Raw genomic sequence first — 25,000 nt, 5'->3', positions numbered from 1 at the left:
CATCCACGCATGATCGATACGTAAGCTGTCTTCGATTTACGGTCCAGCTTGACCGGCACAACGTCTGCATACGTTTCGTCCAGCGATAGAAGCACATTAATAGCCTTCTGCCCTCGCTGCCCGATAGTTAACAGGCGGGGCAGATCCTTGTAAGCATCCGGTCCCGCCACAACGTCGACAGAGTGTTCCTTTTCCACCAGTTGCTGTTTCAATCGTTCCGCCATACAACCCAGAACGCCAATCTGTAGCGGCTTCTCGGCATCATCGGCTTCCCGGTTTCGCTTCATGAGCCGCAGATGCTTCAACCGATTCCAGACTGTGTCCTCCGCTCCTTCACGAATAGCGCACGTGACCATGAGCACAACGTCCGCTTCTTTGATGTTAACAGTGCGCTGATAGTCGTGCGATTTCAGGATCGACCACACGATCTCGGTATCATTCGTGTTCATTTGGCAGCCGTACACTTCGAAGAACACCTTTCGCCTCCGTCCCTTTAGTGTCTCTGGGGACACGTAGGGAATTTTCTCGCTTCGCGATGCAACATAAATATCCTGCTGCGCCTGGTTGGGGTCAGAGCTCTGCAGAAGGAAATCTTGCAAAGAGGGCCCCGTTCGGAGCTGAATCTTTTTGGCCTCCGTTATGTAACGCACGTGGGCTTGTGGTCGCAGTATCCGCCTCCAAAAATGCAACCTAGAAAGCGTCCCCATACTTTGGGGTTTTGAGAAACAAAAGTTAAATGAAGTTGTTCGATAATTTGTTAAAAAAAATCATTTTACCCGATCGCCTGGAAATCGCTAGAAATCGCCGGAAATCGCTGGCTCGATTCAAATGGGCACCATGGGAGATTGGATTTTGCAGTCGATAGGGGGGATAGGTTTTTTTTAATCTCTCTACTTCAGCTGTAGCAAGCAGGTTTATTTGGTCGCTACTTTTTTGGTGGCGAATTCAGTTCCGTACTTTTTTGGAGTTTTGGTCGAGCCAGAAAAAAATGCAAGAAAAATTGTAAACAAATTTTGACAACTTACTCGTCGAGCGCTCAGGGCGTGAAATGTTCTAAAACGGCCGAGTAATGGGCTGGCAAAGTCTGCTAGCCAACTTATAGTGATGAGCCTTTTTTTAAACGCTCGTGGGTCACGTGTGGAATCATTAACTTTCATCAATTATTCAAGAGATGGCCCAGAATGGCTGAGCATCAATTACTTATTAATTCACCAAACGATTTAATTAATTTAGAGCATACTTTCTTTTTAAAACATTATTCTACCGTCGTAAAATGTTTAATTAACTCATAGTTGTCTTGATTTCACGTATTTTCAGCCAGGGCGGTGTCTGCAGTTGAGAGCGATCGTAAAAGAAAATTCTCCAGATCTACATCTGGTAAAGATCGCACGTTTTAAGAAGCTGCGTATGTGCAGCTTGCAGATCTTCGAGAAGAAATCATACAACATAAACCGCTCCACTTGTCTTTGTCATTCCATCTTGCTTCCCTCGTGATTCTTTTCATCCTACTTTTACTTCTATCACGTTTCTATTTCTTTATGACTATTTTTCCTCTCTCCATTCTCTCTTTAGATTAAGCTATCCTTGTCTAGCTATAAGCTAACAAGAAGTAAGAAATAAAATTAAAATTAAATTAAATTAAATAAACATGTAGCATACATTCTAGATATTCCCGAAATATCAAATTTGGCGGAAAAAATAGCTTGCACTAAATGGCGGTAGCTTCATTTTGTTTTCCTGAAGATCAGGAGCATACAGGGCATAATTGATCGCAAAGGGCCTGTAGCAGATATAGGACGGTTACTCTAGCGAGTAGTTCTGGTTGACACACCGTTAACCGGGTATCTGAAAAGAACCGACAGATCCTTGCGCGACACCAAAAGGCCAATCTATGCTCCTCGCCTTTTGCCCTTTCTTCTCAAGTTTAACGGTTTTCTGTTGATTTGTTCTCGCCAAGATTAAAGGACTCAAAATCGGTTTAGTAGAGGCCACGGCAACGTAACGGCTTTCCCAGCCCGCTTGAGCCCCAGCAGCTGCAGCCGGATGCTGCCATTTGCGCGGGAAGCCTGGTCCGTCGACGTCCACCACGGTGACCCCGTGTGACCGGTACAGAAGGATGCCCACGGTCAGAATAGTATATCCAGTTTAAGGATGCGCGAAATGGAAATTCGCTGCACGGGATGCTTCCAGAAAACCGTGTCGCTATTGGTGGCGTAGCCGGACTCCCGGAACTGGTACCGAAAGGAAGCCCGCTACCTTTTGTTATTATAATCAAATTAGAATGCAGACTTCTTGTCACTGTCCCATGAAACATGCCGTTCGCATTGCCACCAAAAAAAACGCCATGATACCACGCTCTCCGTGCAAAATGCTCCAGCAGATGGTCTACAAGGAGCATCTTCTCGGCAGCAGCCAGCATAAAAAAAACCATCACTCCTGTCCAAAACAAGCCGTTTGGCCAAAAATTCACCCAAAACCCATTGGATGGCCAACAATTGGGCGATTTTACGACTTGTTTTCTGTATTTAATTAAATTATTCATTTCTTGCCAGCCTCCCATTCAGCCGATGGGTTGCGCCACCATACGAGAAATCGTATTCAGATTGAATTTCGAATAAATAATGCTATTCTTCATCTGCCACGGCCCGGGCGGCCAGGCGGGTTCTGTTTCTCAGGGATCTAGGGTGTGCGTGCCCGCCTCGCAGCATCCTTCTGCGAATTTCTAGTAATCCGCATGTGAGAAGTTGCGGCCGCGGAATCAGGAGCCGGTCGGTTACCCTCGCAGCTACCGGTCAGCGTTTTTTTATGTTTGCTCATTTCCAATTTCCCCCAACCCATTGGTCATGCGTAAGCGCTGTCTCAATTTCCTTACGCACTATTCAAACGCTCCAGAATCGGTCCTCCGGTATCCTGTTTGACCAGCAGCAGCAGCAGTAGCAGCATCAGGTTAAGGGTCATATCCTTTTGCTATCAGCACCGGTGACGGTCGATGAGAATGGGATGGCCATTGGATGGCTGGAAAATAAATCTTGCTCTTAAGGCCAACGCGTTTGGCACAGATGTCGCGCCTCACTGCGCCCAGTCCATCTGTAACAATGTAATTCAAATTGGCACTCACAGGATTTTTTTTCTTTTTGCAGGACTTCCACTCCCTTTGTCCTGTTGGAGCACACACATCGCGATTCCTGAGAAATTGTGCGCTGGTCGGTACTTTTTGGCGCGAAAACTACCCAAAAATCCGGACTCCAGACGCCTCTAATTCTAGACTGACTGGCCGTTACATTTCACATCAAGCTGCAGGATTCCCAGTCCCATGTTGGTGGTGAGGTGTGGTTATGGGAAACCCAGCAGGAGCACTGCTGGACATATAATTAACGCACTACGCATAATTTTGTGCGTGCACGGCCACACGCACTGCATGGTCAATGGGAGGCATGGCAAACATGGCAGCAGCCTCCCCTGGTCTCTATAATGTCGCACGTCAGATGTTATAGTAAATTATATGTATTCCAGCGCAAGAAATCAATTCGCTCACACGTTTCCAGTGTAGATCATGAAGAAGCTTTCCACGGTGCTTGCAAGTCTCGTGGGCATGGGATTTGGATCAAAAAGAAAACATATTGCAGCCCTTCGCTCGCTCTCTCGACGCCTCCAAACTAAGCTTCATGAAGATTGTGGGATCGTATTGGTGGGGCGCGATGGTGCATCACTCGTGCTGCTGCTATTTATAAATTTTCCACCATTTTGCTCACCCCATGGCACTCTCTACACACGCCACACGGCAACACGTGTTATCGCGCAAGAGTTTATGATATTTCCGCTTTCCCATATGCATGCGCTGCATTCCAGCGCTAAAAATAGTGTTGCCCTCACGCACCAAGAATCACTTCTGCCGCTGGCTGTGGTCGCTCGTGGCCAACGATAGGGCATTCGGTTTCGGAGAGCAGAAGAACTCATTCCCAAGCGGCATTTGCAGCGACGGTTCTCGGGGATGCATAAGCAATCGCACCATCGGGCTGCACTCGCCTGCACTTTGCTGGGCGCCATTTTGCGAACGCCAATTGGACGACACGACTGTCCCCATTTGGCCCCGTAGGGAAGAGGGGGAAAACAAGTGCAAGTGCATTTCGTTGCAGGATGTGCATGTCGTTATTGTCGCGTACGCACGCCGCACGCATACAGATGGAACCATGGCGGCATTCCCCTTTTTTTGCGCTGACCAACCCTTCCTATATTCACGAAGGGGCTATGTAAAATCCCGAACCCGATGCAACAGAAGGAATGCAAGTGCGATTATGCAAGTGCACCCGTTACATGCATTGCACATTTTCCCCTCCATTGCAGTGCGCGTGATGCATTTGCAAACACGGGAGGGGGAGTTCTTTTTGTTGCCGATGGCGGCCGTTGCGCGTTTGCGAACGCGCGGCGAACGACGAATATCAGAGCATGCGGTGACCATCAACCAAGCAGGATGTGAGCGGCTCCGTTCTAGGCTTTTGTAGGCCTGGTTTGGTTTTGGTGGCAAATAGACAAAAAGCGGATGGATTCCGTGTGCTGAAATATAGGATTTCTGTTCCATTCCACTCGATTCCCATAGTGGCCTATGCATTATCGGTGCTGTTACGCCTTTTTAATAAAACCCTTCTATTTTTCGCCCTCTTTCTCGGCTGCTTCTTTCAGCTTCCCAAAGCGGACGACCATGCGGTCTGCACAACGTGGTGCGATGAATGAGGAACGAAAGCCCAATAGTGTCTAGGATGGGCTTGCAGCACAATGGCACAGCGACAGGACAGGATCCCGGAGCAGGCGGAGAGCTGATCCGGCAAACCGGCCCCAAAATTCCTAGATGGTCCACCGACCGATCCGATCGGTCCGTTTCGGGGTCTTTTACGCTTTCGACCCGGCAACGAACCCCGCGATTGCGCGATGCTTTGACAAGGGGTTCCTTTTCATTTGCCGCTACCGCTGGAACTGGTTTACCGGACCGCAACCGAATACGCGCGACCCAACGCGGCCCTACACTGCCAACCGGTGCCGGTACCTGAGCACTGGTTATTCGCACGGTTTACGCGAATTTCAACGAATTACCGAAAGTTTGCCTTCCGTTTTCTTTTTTTTTTGTGTTGTCTTATTATTGCCTTAAACCTCCAGCTACAGGATTCGGTTGCAAAAACAGAGTAAACAGGATGGGACACAGGGACTTGTGCATGCAAATGATACACAGCTGTATCAAATCGCTAGACGGCGCTACCTGAAAACCTGCTACGTGCAGCCCATCCTGGAATGGATGCGCATTTGCTCGTCCAGCCAGCCAGTGAAGAAACACCTTGACCTCTCCGTTCACATGACCCCTCGGTGAGAAGATTCCCCCTTTCTAGCGTGTATCTGCAACGAACTACGAAGACATTAAGAAAATGCATTCGCGCACACAGAAAACAACACGAAGAAAATCGATATCGACCTTGAAACTATCGATCGAAGCCACTAATCGCTCTCCTTTCGATGCAGCCACGGTGGAGTGACTTCCTGGAAGGCTCTGAGACAGATGTGTGGTTGTTCTGCTTTAAATCCCATCCACAAATGGAGCTGAACATCGTTTAAAATTATGTTCATTTCTATTTTATGCTGCGATAAGGCTTGATGTGTGACAATTGAGGACAAGGTGTGTGAGTTTGCTATCCCTGCGAGGCCTTCTGCTTGTGGAAGCGAACTTTTGAACGCCTCCTGTTGCATTGGCGCCATGTGCCTCTCTCTAGAGCAGCCGTTTGAAGGTAAGTATGGAAGAGCATTATGTAGACGAACTTCCAGCGCCTTTTCGACAGGAAAGCATAAGCCCCGGGGACAAGGCGAGGCGAGAGCAAACAAATATTGTTAGATCAAACAACGAGAAACAGGCACCCTTCCTGGGGGGAGTGAAATAAACGATAAGAAAGGAGGCGACGAGAAAGGCTGCGCCTCGCGCTGATAGGAAAGGGGCCACAATATTTATATCGATGTTTACACGCGATTTATGTTTTTTTCGCGAAAAGCAGCAGCTTGCAGCGCCTCAAAGACTGCGACACGTCCGATGCTTCCGGTCTTTTGTTGGCACAGTGCCGAACCGAACTCGAATAGTGGTGCGATGATGCTGCCAATCTCGTGACGTGATTTCTGACGAGAGTTGGATCGCGGCTGGCTCAAACCGGTCACCGGATTAGCCGTAAAGCTACTGGCTACAGGCCACTGTAATGGAGGAAAGCCATCGAACGCGGAAGTACCAAGCAAGGCCACAACATGGATTGCTATGATGCAACCGTACGCTGTAGCATATATATTGCTTTCTCATGCCACAACCGTACTCATAAGCCCTGGCCTAGATGATGGGAAGCTGGCTTCTCGTCAATCTTCCAATTTCTTCACTGCAGCCTGGGTGTGTCTTGACGACACTACTACAACTCCACAGACAAGACCAAACAATAGGATCTTGGCATGGGCATTGGGCAACGCGGAAGTAAGCTAAAGATGCCTTCTTCCTGCACGCTGCAACATTAGAAGGGTAGCGCGCTGCTGCTGACCCTAGCTAATTGCAATAAGGCCGCTAATGAAAGCAGCTTTTGGCATCCACTTCCACGCAGCACAAAGGCGCATAGCACCACAGCAGCCAGAGACGAAAATGAAGCACATTGTAAGCACCGTTGCTAACGCGATAGATGCTAGAAGAAGGGTTTATTTCGGACAGAAAATAGCCAGAAGCACGATTGAAACTTTATGAATGTGTGTGACAAAATTTCGATGATTTTATTTACATTTGAAAACATTACATAAAATATCTCACAACGGATTTAGTGAAACATTAAACGACGCCCTGCGCTGCGACGCCATCGCGCGCGATGTGAGCGGACAATTTACGCGCTTCCCTTATGCTTGCGGTAGGTTGTTAGCCACCCCACCAAAAAAAACCCTGAAACCCCCATTCAGTCATTGTCAAGTGCAACATGCCGGCCGGCCGGCCGGCCTTTTGACCTTCAGCTGATCGGCATTCCCTGTTCGAGCGTTGCTTTTGCGCGATCGGATCGTTTCCAGCAACTAAAATTCATAGATTCACGGTGCCACCGTGCTCGCTTCCATAAAACAATGGGAATGCAACAAGCACATTTCGCGCACACGCAAACATAGCCGGCCGGACCGGCTGGCGGCCATTTTTTATTTTCACGCAAAGCGCGTTACGCCACTCTCGCCAGCGGCTGCTGCTATGTCGATGGTTTCGTTGGAGCTGCCCGATGTTGGTGGAGCTGTGTTGGCGCTTGGCCTTTTTGTGCTGAGCGAACTCATCATCTCGCTGCCGCTGGTAAAGGGGTTTGCGTGAGATAGATTCCGACTCGGTGTCGTTGGGGTTTTTGGGGGGCGCCACACGCGGTACCACGACCACGGACATAGTCTTATCTCCCCGAAATTCGAAAGGGAGAAAAAAGCAGTGGTTCACCCCAACACTATTAACCCGCGAACGCGAACGCGAACGCGAGAGAGCTCCCCCGATGATGCTCTGCTACACACGCAATCATCAGATGTTGTGCTCCCCCTCCGTGCAACTGGCACTGAGCGACGGCCACGGGCGGGGGCCGGTTCCTCTTTTTTCCGATTTTTTGCCTTTTGAGTGGGGGAAGTTGGGAGCTCATATTTTCTCCTCGAAAAGGGGTGGGTTTGCAGACCGGTACCACCAACACGCTGGCCGGCAGACCGGCCGGCCACGTCGGTGTATGTGGCTTACGCAATTCATCCCCCAAAAAAACTTCCAACGGGGCGACACACGCACTCGCGGACGACTTTCAAACCACGACCGCCACTATGTAGATCCGCGTATAGCACCCAGACGACGACGACGACGATGATGATGATGGTGGTGGCGGGATGGTTCTGCGAGGGGTTGAAGCGACGAAGAAACTCATGAATTTGACCGAATTTTCTCGACCAACTCGCTTCGGTTGTCGTCGTCGTCGTCGTCGGTTGTTCACCGGCCACCCCGAATCCTATATGCTCCCCCAAAAAGGGAGGCGCAGGGGTGTTTGTTCGTGTTCCGTGTTGCGGCGAATTCTTCTCGACTCAAGCAGCCGCGAACCGCGAACGTCGGACATTTTGAGCAAACGACGTCGACGACGACGACGACGACGACGATGATGATGATGCTGCCAAGAACACATGCGAGCAAAGAAAAAAAAAACGAAACAGGAACAGACAGTGCCTCTGTGCGCCGTGATACGCTCGCTTGCACGCCGGGCGAAGTAAGAAAAAAAGACAAAAAAAAGTTCCTGCATCGCAGACGGCGATTTTGGCGGTTCTGCGCGCTACTGTTCTTGCTTCTGTTCCGGTATCCCCCAGGTTGATCATGCTGTTCACGATCGAAAGGGATCGATCGTGGATGATAGAAGATGGGATTTGGACACATTTCCACATCGTCGAAGCATACACGAAATGCGCTCTGATTATCCACCAGCGACCAGGCGTTTTGATTTGCATGCATTTTTAAAACGATGAAATGATTTCTTCTCAGAAAATTCACCGAAAATCGACAAAAAAATCGACTTAGCAACGCAACGCATTCGAAACGATCCAAAATTGCCTACTAGATTACCAAGGATTGTGCTTTCGTACTTTGTTCTAGTAGGCCAATAGTTCAGAAGCAGGAATTCGGCTGCTTGTTTCCGGTTCCATCGTCGTTGTCGCCGAAAGATCATGCTGAAAGAACAGACAAAATGCTATCAAAAAACTATGACAAAATGCTGTATGCCCCATGACCGCCGTGTTGCATTTCGGGGTGCGCAGCGATAGGAAGCGCACCGATTGAATACTAATACGAGGAGCACCCGCCCTCCCCCTCTCCCTCTCCTCCCGCAAAACTGGTCATGGGACCTATAGTTGACTCTTTCTCCTTACGCATTCAGGTACTATCTAGCTGGAGCCAAACATTGTTTGCCTTGGGAGGGGGAAAGGATGAAGGAAGGCGCCCCAGCGTCCATCGCGACACCACCCTTCCTCTTCCTCCTCGCCCCCCCCCCCCCCCCCCCTTCGTCAACTACCACTACTACCGCCAAATCAGGAGGAGGGAGGGCAGGATTTTTGTATGCGTGCGTTTGTAGAGGTGGTTGTGCGTGTGCGTGTAGATCAGATCGGCGGCACTCATCGGTGGCACACACCCTCACCGCTCGCAAGCTCGCGGTACCGCACGGTGGCAAAGAACCATTCCCAGTTATAGTCGCACGGTGGTGGACCAGTTTTAAGTTATTTGTGAATCGTAGTACTAAAGCGGCGCGGGCTCCTCGCAAAACTCCTCCGTCTGTGACTGTGCGTAGCGGTAGTGCGTGCCCTTTCCCCCCGCAAATCATCGCCACCCCGCTTTGTTCTTCTCGTTCTCTTCATTTTTGTTTTGTTTGCCAGCCCTTCCACTATCTCCAACCCCCCGTTTGCCATCGCCTCCTTACTCTCTTCCCACCACGCAACCGCTTTCCATCCCAAAAAGGCAATAGAGGTGCGTTGGTTCGCCGGTTCCGGTCAGAGCGCCACCGATCGCGCGTTGGATCATTACACATCACTATCACCACGCACTCCCTTCTTCACCATCTCTCTCTCTCTCTCTCTCGCTCACTAATACTCCGCCAATAGTCTCTGCCTCGATCTGTGGCTACCTTTCCTGTGGTTGGTAAAATATAACCTGAACCTCTGTCTGCCGTTTCGTCTGCTTTCCTGTGCGCATCCCAGCGAATTGGCCTACCATATGCTCTCTAAACGTCTCGTCTCATCGCAATCACTATTAGCTGCTGCTGCTGCAACTCTTTCGCCTTGTGCTTGCCCGAAAGAACGATTTCGCTATCTAAGCTCGGTCATCGGTGTGTCGGTCCTCTACACCGCCACACCACCATTCCGTTCGATCCATCCTGGTTTCCAATCCGGCTTCACAGAGGCCGTTTGTGTCACGTAATAGCTCCACGGAACAGTGATTCGCAGTGATCCACGCCGCATTCCAAAAGCAGGACTAGTGCTGCAGCTGCTGTTGCTGCTGTTGCCATAGTAGGCAACGAGCTTCACTGAAAGGATAAAGGCGTTTAAACGCACGCAGTGTTGAGAACTTCCGTCGATGGTGGTCAATACGAAAAAAAGCGATAAATCTAGATCATCACCGCACGACGTCACCTGCTTGGACCTGAAGGATTGACCGGGCCCTCCCCTTTCTGCCCATCCTCCATCATGCTCCACTGCTGGCCGTCTAGTCCTAGTCGTCTAGCGCTGCCAATCCAATGACCCCACCACACACATGCACACGAACACAACAGTAGCAACAGTAGCAGCAGCAGAGTAGTAGTAGCAGTGCGTGCTATAAAATTGAATTTGTTTTTCTCTCTCGTATATTTGCGTGAGCAGCAGCAGCAGCATAGAGGCCGAAGCCAAGTGTCGAGTGTCGTCGTACGAGTGAGTGAAGTGCGTGCGTAGTAACCAGAACGCAAGCCGCAAACCAAACGGTGCTAGTAACCCCGCAAGTGTTTTCTGCGCGTGAAGAGCGAGAAAGTGAAGGGAAAAATGAATTTCACTAACTTTGCAACAGGTATGTACTACTCCTCTCCTGCTGCTGGTGTTGCTGGTGGTATGTTGTGAGCGGATAACCGACTACCACCATCGGCGAACCAACACCAGGCCAGAAATGGAGGAGGCTTTCTGCTCGCGTGGCCATCGGTTCGCGGCAAACGCAGATCTTGACAGAATCTAATGCATCTCCATGTTCCTTTCCCTTCCCCCAAATTTATTCTCTCTTTTTCCCCTCTCTCACGCACTCTCGATCTTTTAAAGTAAGAATAGTACATCTGCTAAGCAGCACCTTATTCGGTTAAATATGTGCGTTCTGTGTGTGGAGACCCCCCGCTCCTCCTCTCCTGCTTGATTTTCCTCCACGCAGAATTCGTCATCAAACAACTACTGTCGCCGATCGACAGATATATCGACCCCATATATCAGAAAACATAGCAGAAAGAATGATAACATGCACAGCAGTTGGACAGAGATCCTTTCAAGAAACACAAAGATGCCTCCTTGTTTTTGTACCAAGCACCTACATTTGAAGATCATCTGCTTAGAATACCTGAGAGGATATTGAGCGGTTACAAAGGCGATGGAATTTTTCTTAAGTTAAACTTCAAGAAAATCAAAATGCTTTGTTTGTTTTGATGATAAAAAAAACTAGCTGAAATGGATAAAAAAAGTTCAATGAGTTTGAGATGAGCGAATTGATATCTTCGCTACTGGCGACTGCTTCGATCGCACTTTCTTTCTCGAATCGATGCGAAACCCAAAATGTGAAAGGGTAAACATGGACTCCGGTAAAATCCATTTCGGCGGCCAAAAGCTAGAAAAACCGAGTAAAAATTGACCTTGACCTTCTTTGCCTCGGCCATCGGCCACCGTATGCAATACTCTCAAAGCTTTAACCGCGCATACACACGCACCGCCACGCACGCACATACTCTTTGTGACTGCGATTGTATGCAAGTCGCGAATTCGGCTGCGTGCAAGCCGCGAAAGCAGCTCTCTCGCTCCCTCCCGCATCGCGACCGCGCGAATCTTCGTAATCTGCTTAACCAAATCTTTGTTATCGGTCATTCATCACCTTTCTGTGGGGTGTGCTTTTTTCTTCTTCTTCTTCTTGTCCTCTCAACTAAACGGGTTTAATGTGAGTGTTGTTTTTCTCCATTTCCACCCAATTGCAGGTGGTGATCCCAACAGTAATGGGCTCAATGGTGGTGTAAATTATGCAGCTGGTGGTGCCGACCTAAGGTAGGTGTTTTCCTTTATTTTCTTTTCCCTCAGATGAATCATCACACTGGGCGGGGGATAGGGGGTGAAAACATTTTTAAGCTTCGTCCGCACTCGCGCTTTTTCCTTTCGCGACGATGGCGTGATTATGATCGTGAGCGGCGCACCCTGGCCGTAATCTTATAATTTAGCTAACAAACCGTCGCACTCGTCCCAGAGCAGAAAGTGCAACTCATCAGTGACGACACCAGCGCCAACTCAACCCGGTCCCCCGGTCCGTCATAAAGCGAAGAAGGTGGCCAAACTAATTTGGTTTCATGCACCTCTTCATGAGCCCCGGACTCCCGGTATTCCGGGACGGTCGGCGGTCATAATCTGGCCATAAGATCTGGCTTACTCTTTCTCACCTTTGCCGCTCCATCTTCCCTTTCCGCGTCCGAGACACCAAGATGGCCCGGTGTTGTGGTGGTTGAGTAAAAACCCAAATAAAAATTAGCAATCATTTGGGACATGGGCTCCGTTTTTATGGCTCCCATCCGCGAGCCGCGCCAGAGACCCGAGGCCGATCGCGTGCTTGCTATATCCCCTGATGTTTTCTTTCCCCCCTTTTTTTCGTGGTTTTCTAATGCGCACCAGTGTGTGCGTTCACCGGTGTTGTCGTCCTTCTGCGGATCATCCAATCCAACAGCACCATGAGCACGCGCAACTTGCATCACGTTTTATTTAACTTTTATTTCTGGTTCCCATTTCTTTTATTTATTTTTTTTGCCGTGTTTTTTTCCTTTCTTTCTTTCGCCTAACCATGCTTCCTTTACACCAATATGAAAATCGAACCATAAACCGGCAGGTGCTGTCTCGGTCGAGGCCTCGGCGTGTGGCGAAGATTGCGTTGGGCCAGCGCCTCGAATCCCTCGATGTCGCGACACCGGCTACACCGTATCGATTTAGAACGGTTTTGGCTTTTGTGTTTTGGATTTAGCATAAATTGCGGCAAATGAAAAACATAAAAATTACTCAGTAATTGCGATTGACCACCTTTTCGTGCAAGCCCTTTTCTTGAGCGAACTGCCCGTAATTGTTTCACAGATCCTTGTCGCAGAGCTGTGGAAACATTTTTTAGGTGCCAAGCAATATACACCAGGCCTAAAAGGAAAAGGATCCAAATAAATCTTATCTCCTGGTGTTCCTGGTTCTCGTTAGTATGCCCTCGACTCCAGAGGCATTAGCAAGCGCACTGCGAACTAATTGAAAGACTCCACCGGCCCTACACAACACTTCGCTTAGAAGAGTTCCTCCGAGTCGAGTTCGGGTTCCTTGCGCGAAGCTACCAGCAGCTGACGCTGCGTCGAATCATTGGCCAGCAGCAGGATCAGCTGCTGCACAGCATTGCCTTAGAATTGTTGGCCAATAAACAAGCCCTCGCCGCGTTTATATCGCTCTCCCCAGACCCTTCATTCGCTGTCGGCGTTTCGCGGGTTCCTAAGCACACACCAATTATCCTATCATGCTCTCCCACTACCACCAACACCAGCACCAGCAGGGCTCCCCCGTTCGAAGGCAGTCTGGATTGTTTTACGTCGTCGAACGGGCCACAAAAGGACCACATTTGGTCGCCATCGAGCCAATGGGGAGACGCGTCCATAACTCATTCCCGTCTGTAGCATACCTGTGGCTACTCACAGGATTCCTTGGCCGACAGCAGCAGCAGCTCGTGCCGAGGAGCATTTTTGAATACCAGCGGCGGCGCTGGCAATAACTTTTCCGAATCCACATCCCAGTCCCGGGGTAGCGGGGCAAACCACGAACCAAACGAGCTTCTAACGATCGTTTTACCGACGATCAATCGATCCCCGACTTTTGGCTCGTGCCAAACTCAACTGCAACTGAACTGCAGCGTTAGAGCCGGCCGTTTAATTTATTACTACTCCTCCAGTTGCGAGACTGTCTGGTTCGGACCACATGTGTTTGGGAAACGGAAGGGAGGACGCCGAAGAGGAGGTAAGCTCCTTCCTTGCCCTGTCTGGCCCGCTCTTTCCGGTCTGATAACGCCTGCGTCTGATGGGGATGGGAATTGTTTGGTAATGAGACTCCTAAACTCCTGCAAAATGGCTTGTTCCCGTGTTGCCCCATGACTGACTTACTCACTGAGGGGCACGAGACGAACTAGACAGGCAGAACGGACGACGACGACGACGACGACGACAGGCAGACAGAGGCAGACACGGACCTCCCTTCACCGCCTTTCAGTGCCACCGGGACAGGACGTGCCGGTACTGATGTTAGAAAGAGTTTAGGCGGAGAACAACAACATAAAATGGGGTAAACGGCGAATGGTGAACCAAGCAAGACCAAAAACCTTCTAACCCTGTTTTTTTGCGGGGCTGTCTACACCGACAGACACCACGCGCACTAAACAGCAGCAGCAGCAGACATGCAGCAAAGTGCAATCGTGCATCGCCGGTACTTGTTGCATTTGCTGGCGGTCGAGGTGGTTGGTGTGACGATTAGATTTATTATTTTCCACCGACAATGATTAATGTACCCCCATTTAGGGCTTAATATCCATAAAGATGGATCAAAATCGATCTAACACCATCGCTGCTGATAGCGGGTTTACACTGGACTGACCAGGAAGTGTAGCTAAGAAATGGAAGAAAAAAGCAAGCAAGTAACAAGTATTACGACCGTATACACGAACTCATAAAGATGGAACATCTTTGACACGGATTAAAAATCCCAGATGCATCCGTTCGCTCCCTCGATATCGCTTCCAGTAAATTGCTTCCTTTATGACCGCTCCTTAAGTACCGCGCCGGGGGGTTGTGCGTTAATCACGAAGTCGTTCCGTTGCCCCAAGCCCGAGTCAAAGCCCCCGGATCGGCTCTGGGCAAGCAGCTGTACGCTTGTGAGTGCCTTCACCTGACGAGAGTCTAAGGAGCGGAATGTGTCGATAATCTGTCCGTTCGCTGAACTTTAACTTCACTTCATCCCAGACCCGTACGACGATAATGATGGGCTTGCAGAGAATGTTCAAGACAAGAAGCCTGAGACCGTCCACTGACCGCACGGCGCACGGTGCGTGCAGAGGATATTAATTTATTTTTAATTTTAAATTAAACAAAACTCCCCGTCCACCGTCCAGGAGGTCCTGTAGGGATTCCCCCTGGCTTCCCTCGGGGGAGCAGGGAATATGAAGCACCCGTCGATGTTCCACCCCTCCCGATGCTGCCCCCCGGAATCCGGTCCTGGAAGGTGCACGACAAACGCAACACTTAATGAGCAAAATGTCGCGTGTCAGGTACACACCGCACACGCGCCACTTCCAAAAGGGACGTTCCAGGATGCCTCAGCTGGTCGTTCTGCCTTCTTCGTTATCTAATGGAGTTTGATAATGCCCCCGGGAAGGAAAGCAGCGTCGACTTTTGATCGATTAGGTCTGATAGATCGTTGTGGTGGTGGTGCGAGTCGTTCGCAAAAGCTATGGCCAGCGCAAGCTGTTGCACAAAACCCCTGGCCGATGCAGAATGTGTAATTTATTTGCGCAATAATATTTTGAGGCCATTTTCATCAGATAGCGTTTAATATTTATCTGCATGATTTTGGGAGGCACTTTTTGGAAAACAAACTTTCCGACGACAACATCATCAAGACAGCTCTGCTCCGTTGCTAGGCGGAACGTTTTCATAATCGAGTACTCTTTGAGTGATTTTAGCAGCACAAAAGCGGTTAGTTGATGTGGAACGGTAGAACGGAAAAGTTGCGTTGCGACCAAGTTTGTTAAAAAGTGAATCAAAATTGTGTTTAGTGTTCTAAGGATCCTTTTCGCATTTATGGAATGGTTCTTATCGTCAATTAGTTGTGTTGTGTATCAAATGCTGTTCGAAAATCGACTCAATCGTCGTCGGCGTAAAATTATGTAACATCGACCCACTCGAAGGGCAGCCGACACCAGCACCAGCACCAGCACCAGCACGATCCTTAGATTCCGGCATCCGGTCTGAAGCTCCCCGCTGCGCGACACACTGCATCGTATTATGCAAATTGTTTGACACTATTTCATGCCGCCAGGTCGCGATGCCATTCTGAATCGCCGCCAGGACGATGGTGCGGAAAAAGGACAGAAAATGAGCGAAAAGCAGGCGCCACAAGCAACACGTGCCCGTCCGAGCCGAAGTAAATGTTGGAAGAAGGATAATGTGCAACTGGAACAATAAAAATGTTAAACAGAGTGCGAACAATCTCGGGCACTCGGAGAAAGTGCACTGCAGCAAACGGCCGCCATCCGGGCCATCAGCCTGCTTGAGACAACTCGAACACGTGCACAATAATCCACGGAGGCACGGGAGTGCAACGCACACGAGGCAACAGCAAAGGCCGGCTGCGATGGGCCGAGATTTGCACCGTATCCTCCGAGCTTCGAAACGCACTCGGCACCATAGGAGCTTTTCACTTCTTTGCACGCAGTTTTTCGTTGAATCGAGTGCTCCGGTTAAACGGTGCAATTGCATTTGCACTGCTGCCGCTGCTGCTGCGCGCCATACGCGCCGTTCGCCGGGTCATTTCCCTTTCGCTGCTGCTGTGACGGAATGACACATCCGAGTCCCCGCGCATCGAGTGGCATGGTATGGTGGCCAGGCCAGAAAACATATGTAACAACCGCAAATGGCCTGCACACACAGACATACACCCTGCCTTTAGTCCTTTTTGCGCACGAGCCAAACGTGTACGGAAGGGGCTGATGTGAGTCAACGAGCAGCTACAGAACATACCGACGGAGAGAAAGAGAGAGATGGAGATAGAGAGAGAGAGCAAGAGAGTGCCGGGCGGCGGGATGCATGAACTGAGCAGAAGGGGACAATGCACTTTATTGCATTCAGGCATCTTCCCCAAGCCACGCGGCACCGGCGTACCGGCGCGCTCGCGCATCCAGCCAATGCAGCGCAAGTGCCGAGAAGGATGCAACAGAAGAGTGTGTTTGCTGCCGTCACATCGAACACCGAGCGAGCGAACAGGAACGATGAACAGGCTCCGTGGACAGGACTTTACGCGGCCTCGGTGACTCGTCGTCGTCGAATATGAGGAGGAGCGCCGCGCACCGGCGATGCAGGTTAGTCCATAAGGATATATGCACCTCCAGCAATATGCAAGGGGAGGGCGAGGGAATGGAGGCTAAAGGAAATGCATTTGCTCCGCTCCGGGTGCTTTTTGCCCAAACAACAACATAAGCAACAGCATTAACAGCGACGGCGAAGGGTCTTTTGGTTTTATTTACCTTCTTTTTACGCCGCCGTTTTTTTTTTGCATCGCTTCGCTCGCTGTTGCACTTTCGTCCTCCTCCTTCCCACCGCCACCATCGCCACCGTTGTCGGGGCATGGGCACGCGCCATTGCACCGATAAAAGTGCATCTGCGCGCATTGTCTGTGTCTCGCCTGCACTCGCTCCCTTTCCGCGGTGCCGTGTGGAGCCGTCCTGCGCACGTTCGCCAGGACCTTGGCCTTGTACACTTGGTCTCCGTCTACCGGGGACAGCTCGTGTTGTTGCAGCTCGCTGCTCATTCCGATGATGGGTGGTCACGGCACAGGTAACGTGGTTGGTGGATGTAACGTATGAAAAAAAAACGGCCGAAAATATTTCAATTAAACCGTATCGCAAGCGCATCCTCGCATGCGAATGATTTGCATATCTAAAATGCATCTGTCTGGATGTCAGTGTGCTCCAACAAATGATTGACTAATTAATCTCAATACAGCCCGCCCCAGATGGCCGGTAACGTGCAATTATTTACAAAATATCTGAACAGGAAAAGATTGAAATCTTTTCGACTTTGGAAATCGAAGTATGCTGGGGAAATACCTTGCATGGCGACAGTTATGAGCGATTTGAATTTGCTGCTTAAACGATGCCGAACTGCCACTTCATCACGAAACCATTCCTTTGTAGTTGCCTTTTGCATTCTGAAGTTAATAGCCAGGGCAAAATGGCTTTGATCTTTGGCGGCTGAATCTATCAACTGCTTCATTGCACCGTGTGGCGGCACCGGAACAAAGATTGCCGCCCTCGTAACACGCTTAGGGCCGCATCTTGAGAGGAACTCTCCACAAGGGCGCCTTTTCTTGTGAGAGGTAGGCAGCCAAACCTAACAGGACGCCTCCCTTATCCTTCTTTTGCCCCCCAAAACGATATGCACCTTTGCTGCATCCGTTGGCGACGATCTCGCGGTAACTGTGGCAAACTGCTTGCGCTCGATCGAACGCAACAGCTCCTTTGCTGGAAGAGTCCTTCAAAATCCATTAATATTCGTACAACGGGTTGACCATTGTAGACGATTGCTACCGCTAAAGTCGCCTTTTTTGGCAAATGAACAGCAGAGCCAATGCAGGGGAGCAACAGAATTAGAAGACGCAAACCGTTTCGTCCCTCCTTTTTGGCAGATCAGGATCCTAACTAGCTCAGCTCAGAGTGGTCCCTCCGGTCGCCCAATTTTGTTCTCTTTCGTGCACCAGACTACGTCATCCGGTTACCGGTGCTTCGATGGTTGCTTGCTTGAGTGTGCATCCGTATACGACATCTGAATTATGTGTTGGGGTGTTCTGATCGGAGAAAAGACGAAATGCAATATTTTCTTTCGATTCTGCGTGTTTTATCTTTAATTCTGTATAATTTATATTCTTGAAATGACGTGTCTTTGTTTAATTTAAATTGAACCAAATTAAAATACCATATCCAAGACCACGCTCGTTAGAATCTTAAAATCAATCAAACTTTTTGCTACATTCGAGTCTAGAAAAAGTGCAGTCAATGCCTTTGCCGCGTCAAACATTTGGCAAAGAACGGCGGCAGCGAACGAGCGAACCGATAGACGGTGAGGTGAGGGTGATCTTGAAATTCATCGCTTTCAAGGTTAAGGGGAAGGAAGACTGGTTGGTTCCACTTTCTCACCGGCACACAAGAAACGTGGCGAAAAGCGCAAAACGATGTTGCGTCGATCCATCGGCAAGCTGTTGAAAGGACGTCTCTGTAACTTCCTCGTTCAGGTTTTCTTTTTCTTTCCCTTTCGACGCAACGAACGAAGTGATAGAATAGGAACGGAAAGGGAGTGCACTCGATCATGATGTTCCAATTGTTGGCGCGGCAACATGTGTAACCTTTCCATGTTTGAAACCCTCGGAACATTCATTTTGCAAACAGCACCATAAACCCAATTTGGGATGCTTTATTGAATTACAATATTGATGCTGTAGCGATACAGCGATAAACCAACCAGTTGCTGTACGCTCTTTCGCGATGAGTCACGAGCGGAGGATTCGTGGTGGCACTGTAATTTTCCAAACAATAAGGTGTGATTCAGCTGACATTTTCCGCGAATCGGCAACCATGCATCATTCCGGCATTCCTGGATGATCCAATTTTAAATGTAAGAACGATTGGAAGGGAGGCATATGATCACGGAGGATCCATCCGGTTTCGTAGCATGTGACTTATCACTCCAGGAGTTTCCAACTGGTGTTGAAATGCGTCGACCTTTAATGCTACACAATCGCCAATTCTTTCACGCTTATTCTTTAAAGAGAGGTTTGGGATGCTATTCCTTAGCAACTAACATTCGCTTCTGTCAGGATTTCTATTCTCCTGGTTCATCGGTCTTATCCGCCTTGGACCGGTCGCTCTCGCACGATATAGATCTGTGAGAATGTGAGTGAAAGTGAAATGGTGGCGAAAGCAGTGTGCGTAGAAGAACCCCTGGTGAAAGTTGATCCTGTACCAACATGATGCTGCTGCTGCTGCTGCTGCTCTGCCAGCATGCTATCCGTGCACACACGAATGCCAGATTAGCCGGGACGAGTGAACTTCGGAACTCAGCATGCTGCCGTCCGTCCTATTCATGTTGCTTCCCGCCATCATGATTCTGTGATTCTGGCTTTCTCTGGCACGGCTAGTGCGGCAAAGAGTAGACCACAAAACTGGAAGAACGCCGGTAGGGTCCAAATCCCGGTCCCGGGACAGCAAGGCGAAGGCCCAGGTCATGTGTACCCGGCGTTTTCTTTCCCTCCCTTGTGTCACTGTAGTTGTGTGCTAGCACCGGGATCCATGAACATTTAACATTTAACATCCTTGAACGGGCTCTAACTACCCCTCCATCCTGCTCGTTCACACTTTACTGCGCCTGCGTGCGTCCGTTTCTAACGCGGTTCACAAACGCGCGCCCTTTTTTCCGTCCGCCCGGCTATGCTCGGTGGTCGTGTATGTGCGCATGTGTATGTGTGGATCCAACATGCAGGCGAAAGCCGCGATGGCGTCCTTTCGGTCCATCGGTCCTCACGTTCGCTTACTCCGGGACAATAGAGGGTCCCCAAGCGGACTCACACTCAGGAGCAGATCCTTTGGCCGTAATTTTGCCTTCAATCCCTATTTCGGTTCCCTACGGCCGCTTTTCCCCGTTGTGCTTCTCCTCCGTTTCCATTCTGTACGCGGAGTACGCGTCGCTTATTCGACGACCATTCCTTGGGTCCGGAGAGTTTCTAACGCACAAGGACGGACGGACGGCGGTGAAGGCATGGTTTTTGGTTGGTCGCCGCGTGGTTATATCAATGATTCGTTCGCATTCGTGTCCCACCATGGCGCCTTCTCTGCCGGGACCTTTCTGCCTGTGTATGTGTGTTTCTGAGGTGCTGATGGTGTGTGCAGCGCCCCGACCAGCGGCTTAGATCCACGCTATCTCCGAGAGCGCTTGTGTATGAGTGTGGTCAGGTAGATAGATATGCTGCAGCTCGCGCGATGTTTAGCCTATTACGGGTTACCTCTTCAAGGCGTCAGCCTTCAAGGATGCCCAAGGCACATTTTCTGCCATTGCTCGTGACTTGCGGACGAGGAAAGCCAATCCACTCAATATACTAAAAACGAATCGTAGTACATCGCCCAGAGCCTGCAGGTATGACCTTAGACCAGGATGTTCGCTACCCTAAGAGCGTAGGCGGCAAAAGGGGACGGGGTCTTTCCTACGAAACGGACACGACAATTGTCATTTCACTCTCACTTTCCTGCCGATGATTCCGAAAGCTCCTCAGTAGCACGCAATATAATCACCGTTCCTCAATGGGTGGTGAGGATGTTGACGCGGGCTCACCCATACACCGTCACTACACGCACCATAAAACCCGTGTGTCCCGTTGTAGGAAGGACGCCTCGGTCGGTCGGTCGGACGGTCGGTTTTTGGAGGGATGTAGTAGTCACTCACAGAAGCACGCCGCCGTCACGCAGCAGTTTCATCGGCACTCGGTACCAAACCGGACGCGCGCGCGGGGTTCCTCGCAGATTCTACCTTTTTCGACAACCATAGCAAACGAAATTGAATTCCAAACCGACTCCCCCACACCAACCACCAAATCACTCTCAAAAGTTTCCCTTTCCTCCCACACCCTTCCAAAAAAGGTTCTGAATGCCTTTCGTGGAGCTGCTGGTGATTTAGCATTGCTTTTTAGTAGTCTTTCCGTTACTTTCTGCTTGCTGCACGCTCAGTTCCGTTCCCTCGTGTATGCGTCTGAGTGTATGTACGTGTGCGTGCGTGCGTGCATGCGTATGTGGTGACGCTAGAAGGTGGATTGTGTTTCAGTGGATTACGTTTTGTTAAGGATTCTTCTGTTCCAGCCAGCGCAAGCCAAACACTAGAAACAACAGAACGAAATTTGGGCAACCCCGTGCGCCCAGTTCAGTGCCCAGTGAATGTACCTCAAAGCGCGCCCCGGGCTCGCTTCCTAAGCTCTCACAGCTGGTCAGTGGAGGTGATCCGCATCATCAGGAAGAGAAGCATAAAGCGGAGCAGCACTTTTTTGAGTCGATTCGACGGCGAGCGCACTAACGGGTAAACGCTCAGGAAAATGCGTGAAAAATCACGCACGAAATAAGCGGAAAACCGATTGCCTATAAACTCACACACACCTACAGCAGCAGCAGCTGCGGCCAACACGAGGAAAGAGTTTGGAAATGCTGTAGGAAAACCGGGAAAATACTATCTGTCCTCTCACCCTCCCTCTCTCGCTCTCTTTCTTGCTCTCGCGTGCCCATTCGTCTTTCTGCTCTGACGTCACACTAGGATGCCATCATCGGTCGCATACGCGCGCCATGTTGTTTTTTTTTCAGTGGTTTTCCAATCAATTTCCTCGTCAACATTAAGAGGTTTGATGAGAATAAATGGTTGTTACTGAGCACTCGATGCTTGTAACAGACATTCTGTAATCAATTTACCTAAATTAATAAAAAGATGATTACACTCGCGAGCGAAATATTTGCGGTCGACGAACTTTACACCACTCCCGAGCTCGAGGCCGTGAAAATCGTCGCACTGTGTCATGTATGGCGTAGGGAAATTGTACCGACAACAGCACCGCAGACTCCTGTGCCGGTGCGTGGAGGAAGAATTGCGCGTTTTCCCTTAATACTGTCCCCTCGGTGATCAAAGTTCATTGTCCTGTCAAGTCGGGCTGCAAGTCATTTCCCACTGAAGCACGCGCGCCCTCTTTGGAGTTACCATACGCTCGGGAAATTCGGTTCCCGGTGAGTGAAGTTCGGTTCGGAAGCATTTCAAAGTGCCACGAGTGGTACGACATAATCTGTGATTACTTTAGTCTTGGATGGTGTTAAATTGTGCAAAAGTGGATGATTTAAAGCAGCAATACGCGCTGGTATCGAAGAGCAGCATGAACTCGAGAGCAGGACCACACGAAAGTCCTTGATGTGCGAGAGATTCGAAGGTACCAACGAACTCGGTGACTTTCTCGCCCCCCCGGAGAGAGGTTATTGGCTTTTTGCCGGCCGGGAGTTCCGGTTGCGCCTTTTCGAGGTTAGCTCGACTTTTCGGGGGAGTTACTCGTACCACCGCGAAACACAGAAGCAGTATTGTGCGCTCCAAGATAAGCCGCCGAAGTAGCCGATGTTTTGATTCTAGCTCGACCACTCGAGGCAATCAATATTTTTATCCGAATGCCTGGGAGCGACAACTGGGTAATGGGTGGAGACAACTTGCCGTTCTGTTCGCACGCACTCGGCCTGGCAGTCGACGGTACCGCAGCTATTACAAAATTGGAGGAGCTTTTGCATACAGACCTCTGCTGAAAGCACTTAAAGACCTTCTGGTCAACGACGAACGCAAACGATCAAGCGACGTTGCGTGCTCGGGGCAAGTCTCCCTTCGGCGGATCATTAGCAAACCGTCAAATTACGGCGAAGCACCAAGCGTTCAACCGCAAATGTAAATATCTTAAAGCAGCACACCTTGCAGGCTGGCAAGCGGATTTTTGGGTTTCATTCGCAACCTGAAGTCCTGGTCCCATGTGCTAAGGATTATCGGGTACATCTTGGCCCAGCAGCAACAGCAAACTGTGCAGAATGTGAAGACAAAACCGCAACAATGGCTTTTGGCATGGGCGTCTCACAACAGCCACCTACCGTGTATGGAGCGAAATATGGATGTGGATGGAAGGTTTTATTTTACCTTTAAAAATAAATCATGAGTATCTGCAGCTGTGTTACCTAGCTGCACCAAACAACCGGAAGGATGGGTTCGGTGGAAATAATTTGAAACCCCCGAACTCCTTGTCGTGTCTGTCAGCCTCTTCGCCCCATATCGATGAAGAGGGGCAGCAAAGCCTGAAACTTGCATGCAGATAATACGTTCTAGCGCTTGTCCCACTGTCGTTACTTGAGCTTTGGTAAGAAGATGCAGCTGATGGGTATAATGGTATCCACCGCCGTTAATTTGATTAGCAAAACAAGCACTTCAACTTTGCCTTCGGGCGACCGTTTTACGATGGCGGCTTGATGCGAACACATGAAAACCCCGAAGGACAGAAGGAGCAGAAACACACCTTTCTTCGCCAAAATCCCTGCCATCTTAACGGGCCTGTTAACAAGTGCTTAGTGACGTCCTCTCAATGGAGTATTTCGGGTGTTTTATTTAAGGAGAAAGGAAGCGATGAAGTTCATAGCAGGAAATAAGGACACACTTTAGATGAAAATTTGTAAAATAAGAAGAGAATGGAAAGACCGATTAGACTAATATGGAAGGCCACACTTAAAAGCTTGCAGTAAATTGCGAATCAACCGTGATTAATAATGATGATTAGGAGACCCAACACGGGAAATGATTAGTGGACTCCCTTGTGACCTCTTTTATACTCCAAATTATGTGATGTCCTAGTGCGCCCACGCCCTGCTATTAATTGCTTTTCAACATGTTTTCGATGTGGCCTTCTAAAAATATCGATCCATAATCTGGCAAGAATATCACAGTCAAGTGTTTGTCCCCCGGTGAAATGGGACAATTTTCGCAGGAAGCTCCTGTTGAACTAGATAGTTAAATTTGATTCCGGCCGCTTGTAGCTTTAGCCGGGTGGAAAAGGATGCTTTTATGTAAACCTTTCCGGAAGACACCTTATTTACATGCTCGCTCACGCACGTACGTAACTGTATCGAATGGTGAATCACACGAGCTAATAGGACACAAATAGCAGTGTATCGATCCCTATCTACCGCATGCCTATAAAATAGATGGAATGAAATTGTTGAAAATGGGGCACTGGTGGGGTTTGTTTACTGCTCCTTATTATTTACATAATGTTGGAGAAATTCAGCAAGAACATGAATTGATTGGCCATTGTGGCGAAATTTAATGTAACATTCAAAAATCGCTCAACTAAACTGGCCACATTTTTGTAAAAGAACTAGGTGCTGCTGACTGTTGCATAGTGGTGTGTGTTCAAATTCGTATCCCTGGCAATACTCTAGGGGTCGATTCTTGAAAACCCCGAGTGCTGCAGGGTAAGATTCAATAAAAAAAGACTCTTTTTTCCGGGCCCTTCACAATTGTCTATCAGTGTGGTTGTGTGTGGCCTGAGAATCATAAAAGAACGTTTTTTTCACTTTTCCTCCTAAACATGTTTTACTTAACGCATGGACGACTTTAGTTTGTTGCTAGGGAAAATAAATCTAAGAAGGATCACCCTGGAAACCCCTGCCGATACGTCTTTTCATTGCTAGGAAAAGACGTTTTCGTCGTGCAGTTATGCTGAAATCATACATTAGCGATATTTTTGGTTTACTGCTTTGTTAAACCTGTAAAATGCCGTTGAATATTTAACTGCAACATCATAAAACATAATAAGTTTTGTACTGAATTATTTCAAAAAAGGTTCCATTTCTTACACAATAACTATATTCGTTGAAAACGTG

General features: G+C 49.3%; 2 protein-coding genes across 3 annotated transcripts in view; one reads left to right on the top strand and one right to left on the bottom strand.

Annotated features, from left to right (window-relative positions):
* LOC126576350 (CDK5RAP1-like protein) overlaps positions 1-984 on the bottom strand; it is a 2,075-nt gene extending 1,091 nt beyond the window's left edge. Inside the window, exons 1-2 of the mRNA XM_050237584.1 lie at positions 777-984; positions 1-708 (exon numbers count right to left, since the gene is read on the bottom strand). The exon at positions 1-708 is cut by the window's left edge and continues 461 nt beyond it. Coding sequence (XP_050093541.1) covers positions 1-707 — 707 coding nt within the window. The 5' untranslated portion in view covers position 708; positions 777-984. The remainder of the gene's footprint in view (positions 709-776) is intronic.
* Positions 985-9,242: 8,258 nt separating this feature from the next.
* LOC126578252 (insulin-like growth factor 2 mRNA-binding protein 1) overlaps positions 9,243-25,000 on the top strand; it is a 54,670-nt gene continuing 38,912 nt past the window's right edge. Inside the window, exons 1-3 of one of the 2 annotated variants that reach the window (XM_050240634.1) lie at positions 9,243-9,318; positions 10,393-10,573; positions 11,730-11,796. In XM_050240634.1, coding sequence (XP_050096591.1) covers positions 10,549-10,573; positions 11,730-11,796 — 92 coding nt within the window. In that variant the 5' untranslated portion in view covers positions 9,243-9,318; positions 10,393-10,548. Of the gene's footprint in view, positions 9,319-10,392; positions 10,574-11,729; positions 11,797-16,772; positions 16,883-25,000 lie in introns of those variants that run through there. The other variant, XM_050240635.1, reaches the window with a different exon arrangement.

This window comes from Anopheles aquasalis, chromosome 3 (genome assembly GCF_943734665.1).
Source record: "Anopheles aquasalis chromosome 3, idAnoAquaMG_Q_19, whole genome shotgun sequence".
NCBI classification, from domain to species: Eukaryota; Metazoa; Arthropoda; class Insecta; order Diptera; family Culicidae; genus Anopheles; species Anopheles aquasalis.
Note: the sequence above shows the minus strand (reverse complement) of the source record. Positions and strands in the feature narration are given on the sequence as shown.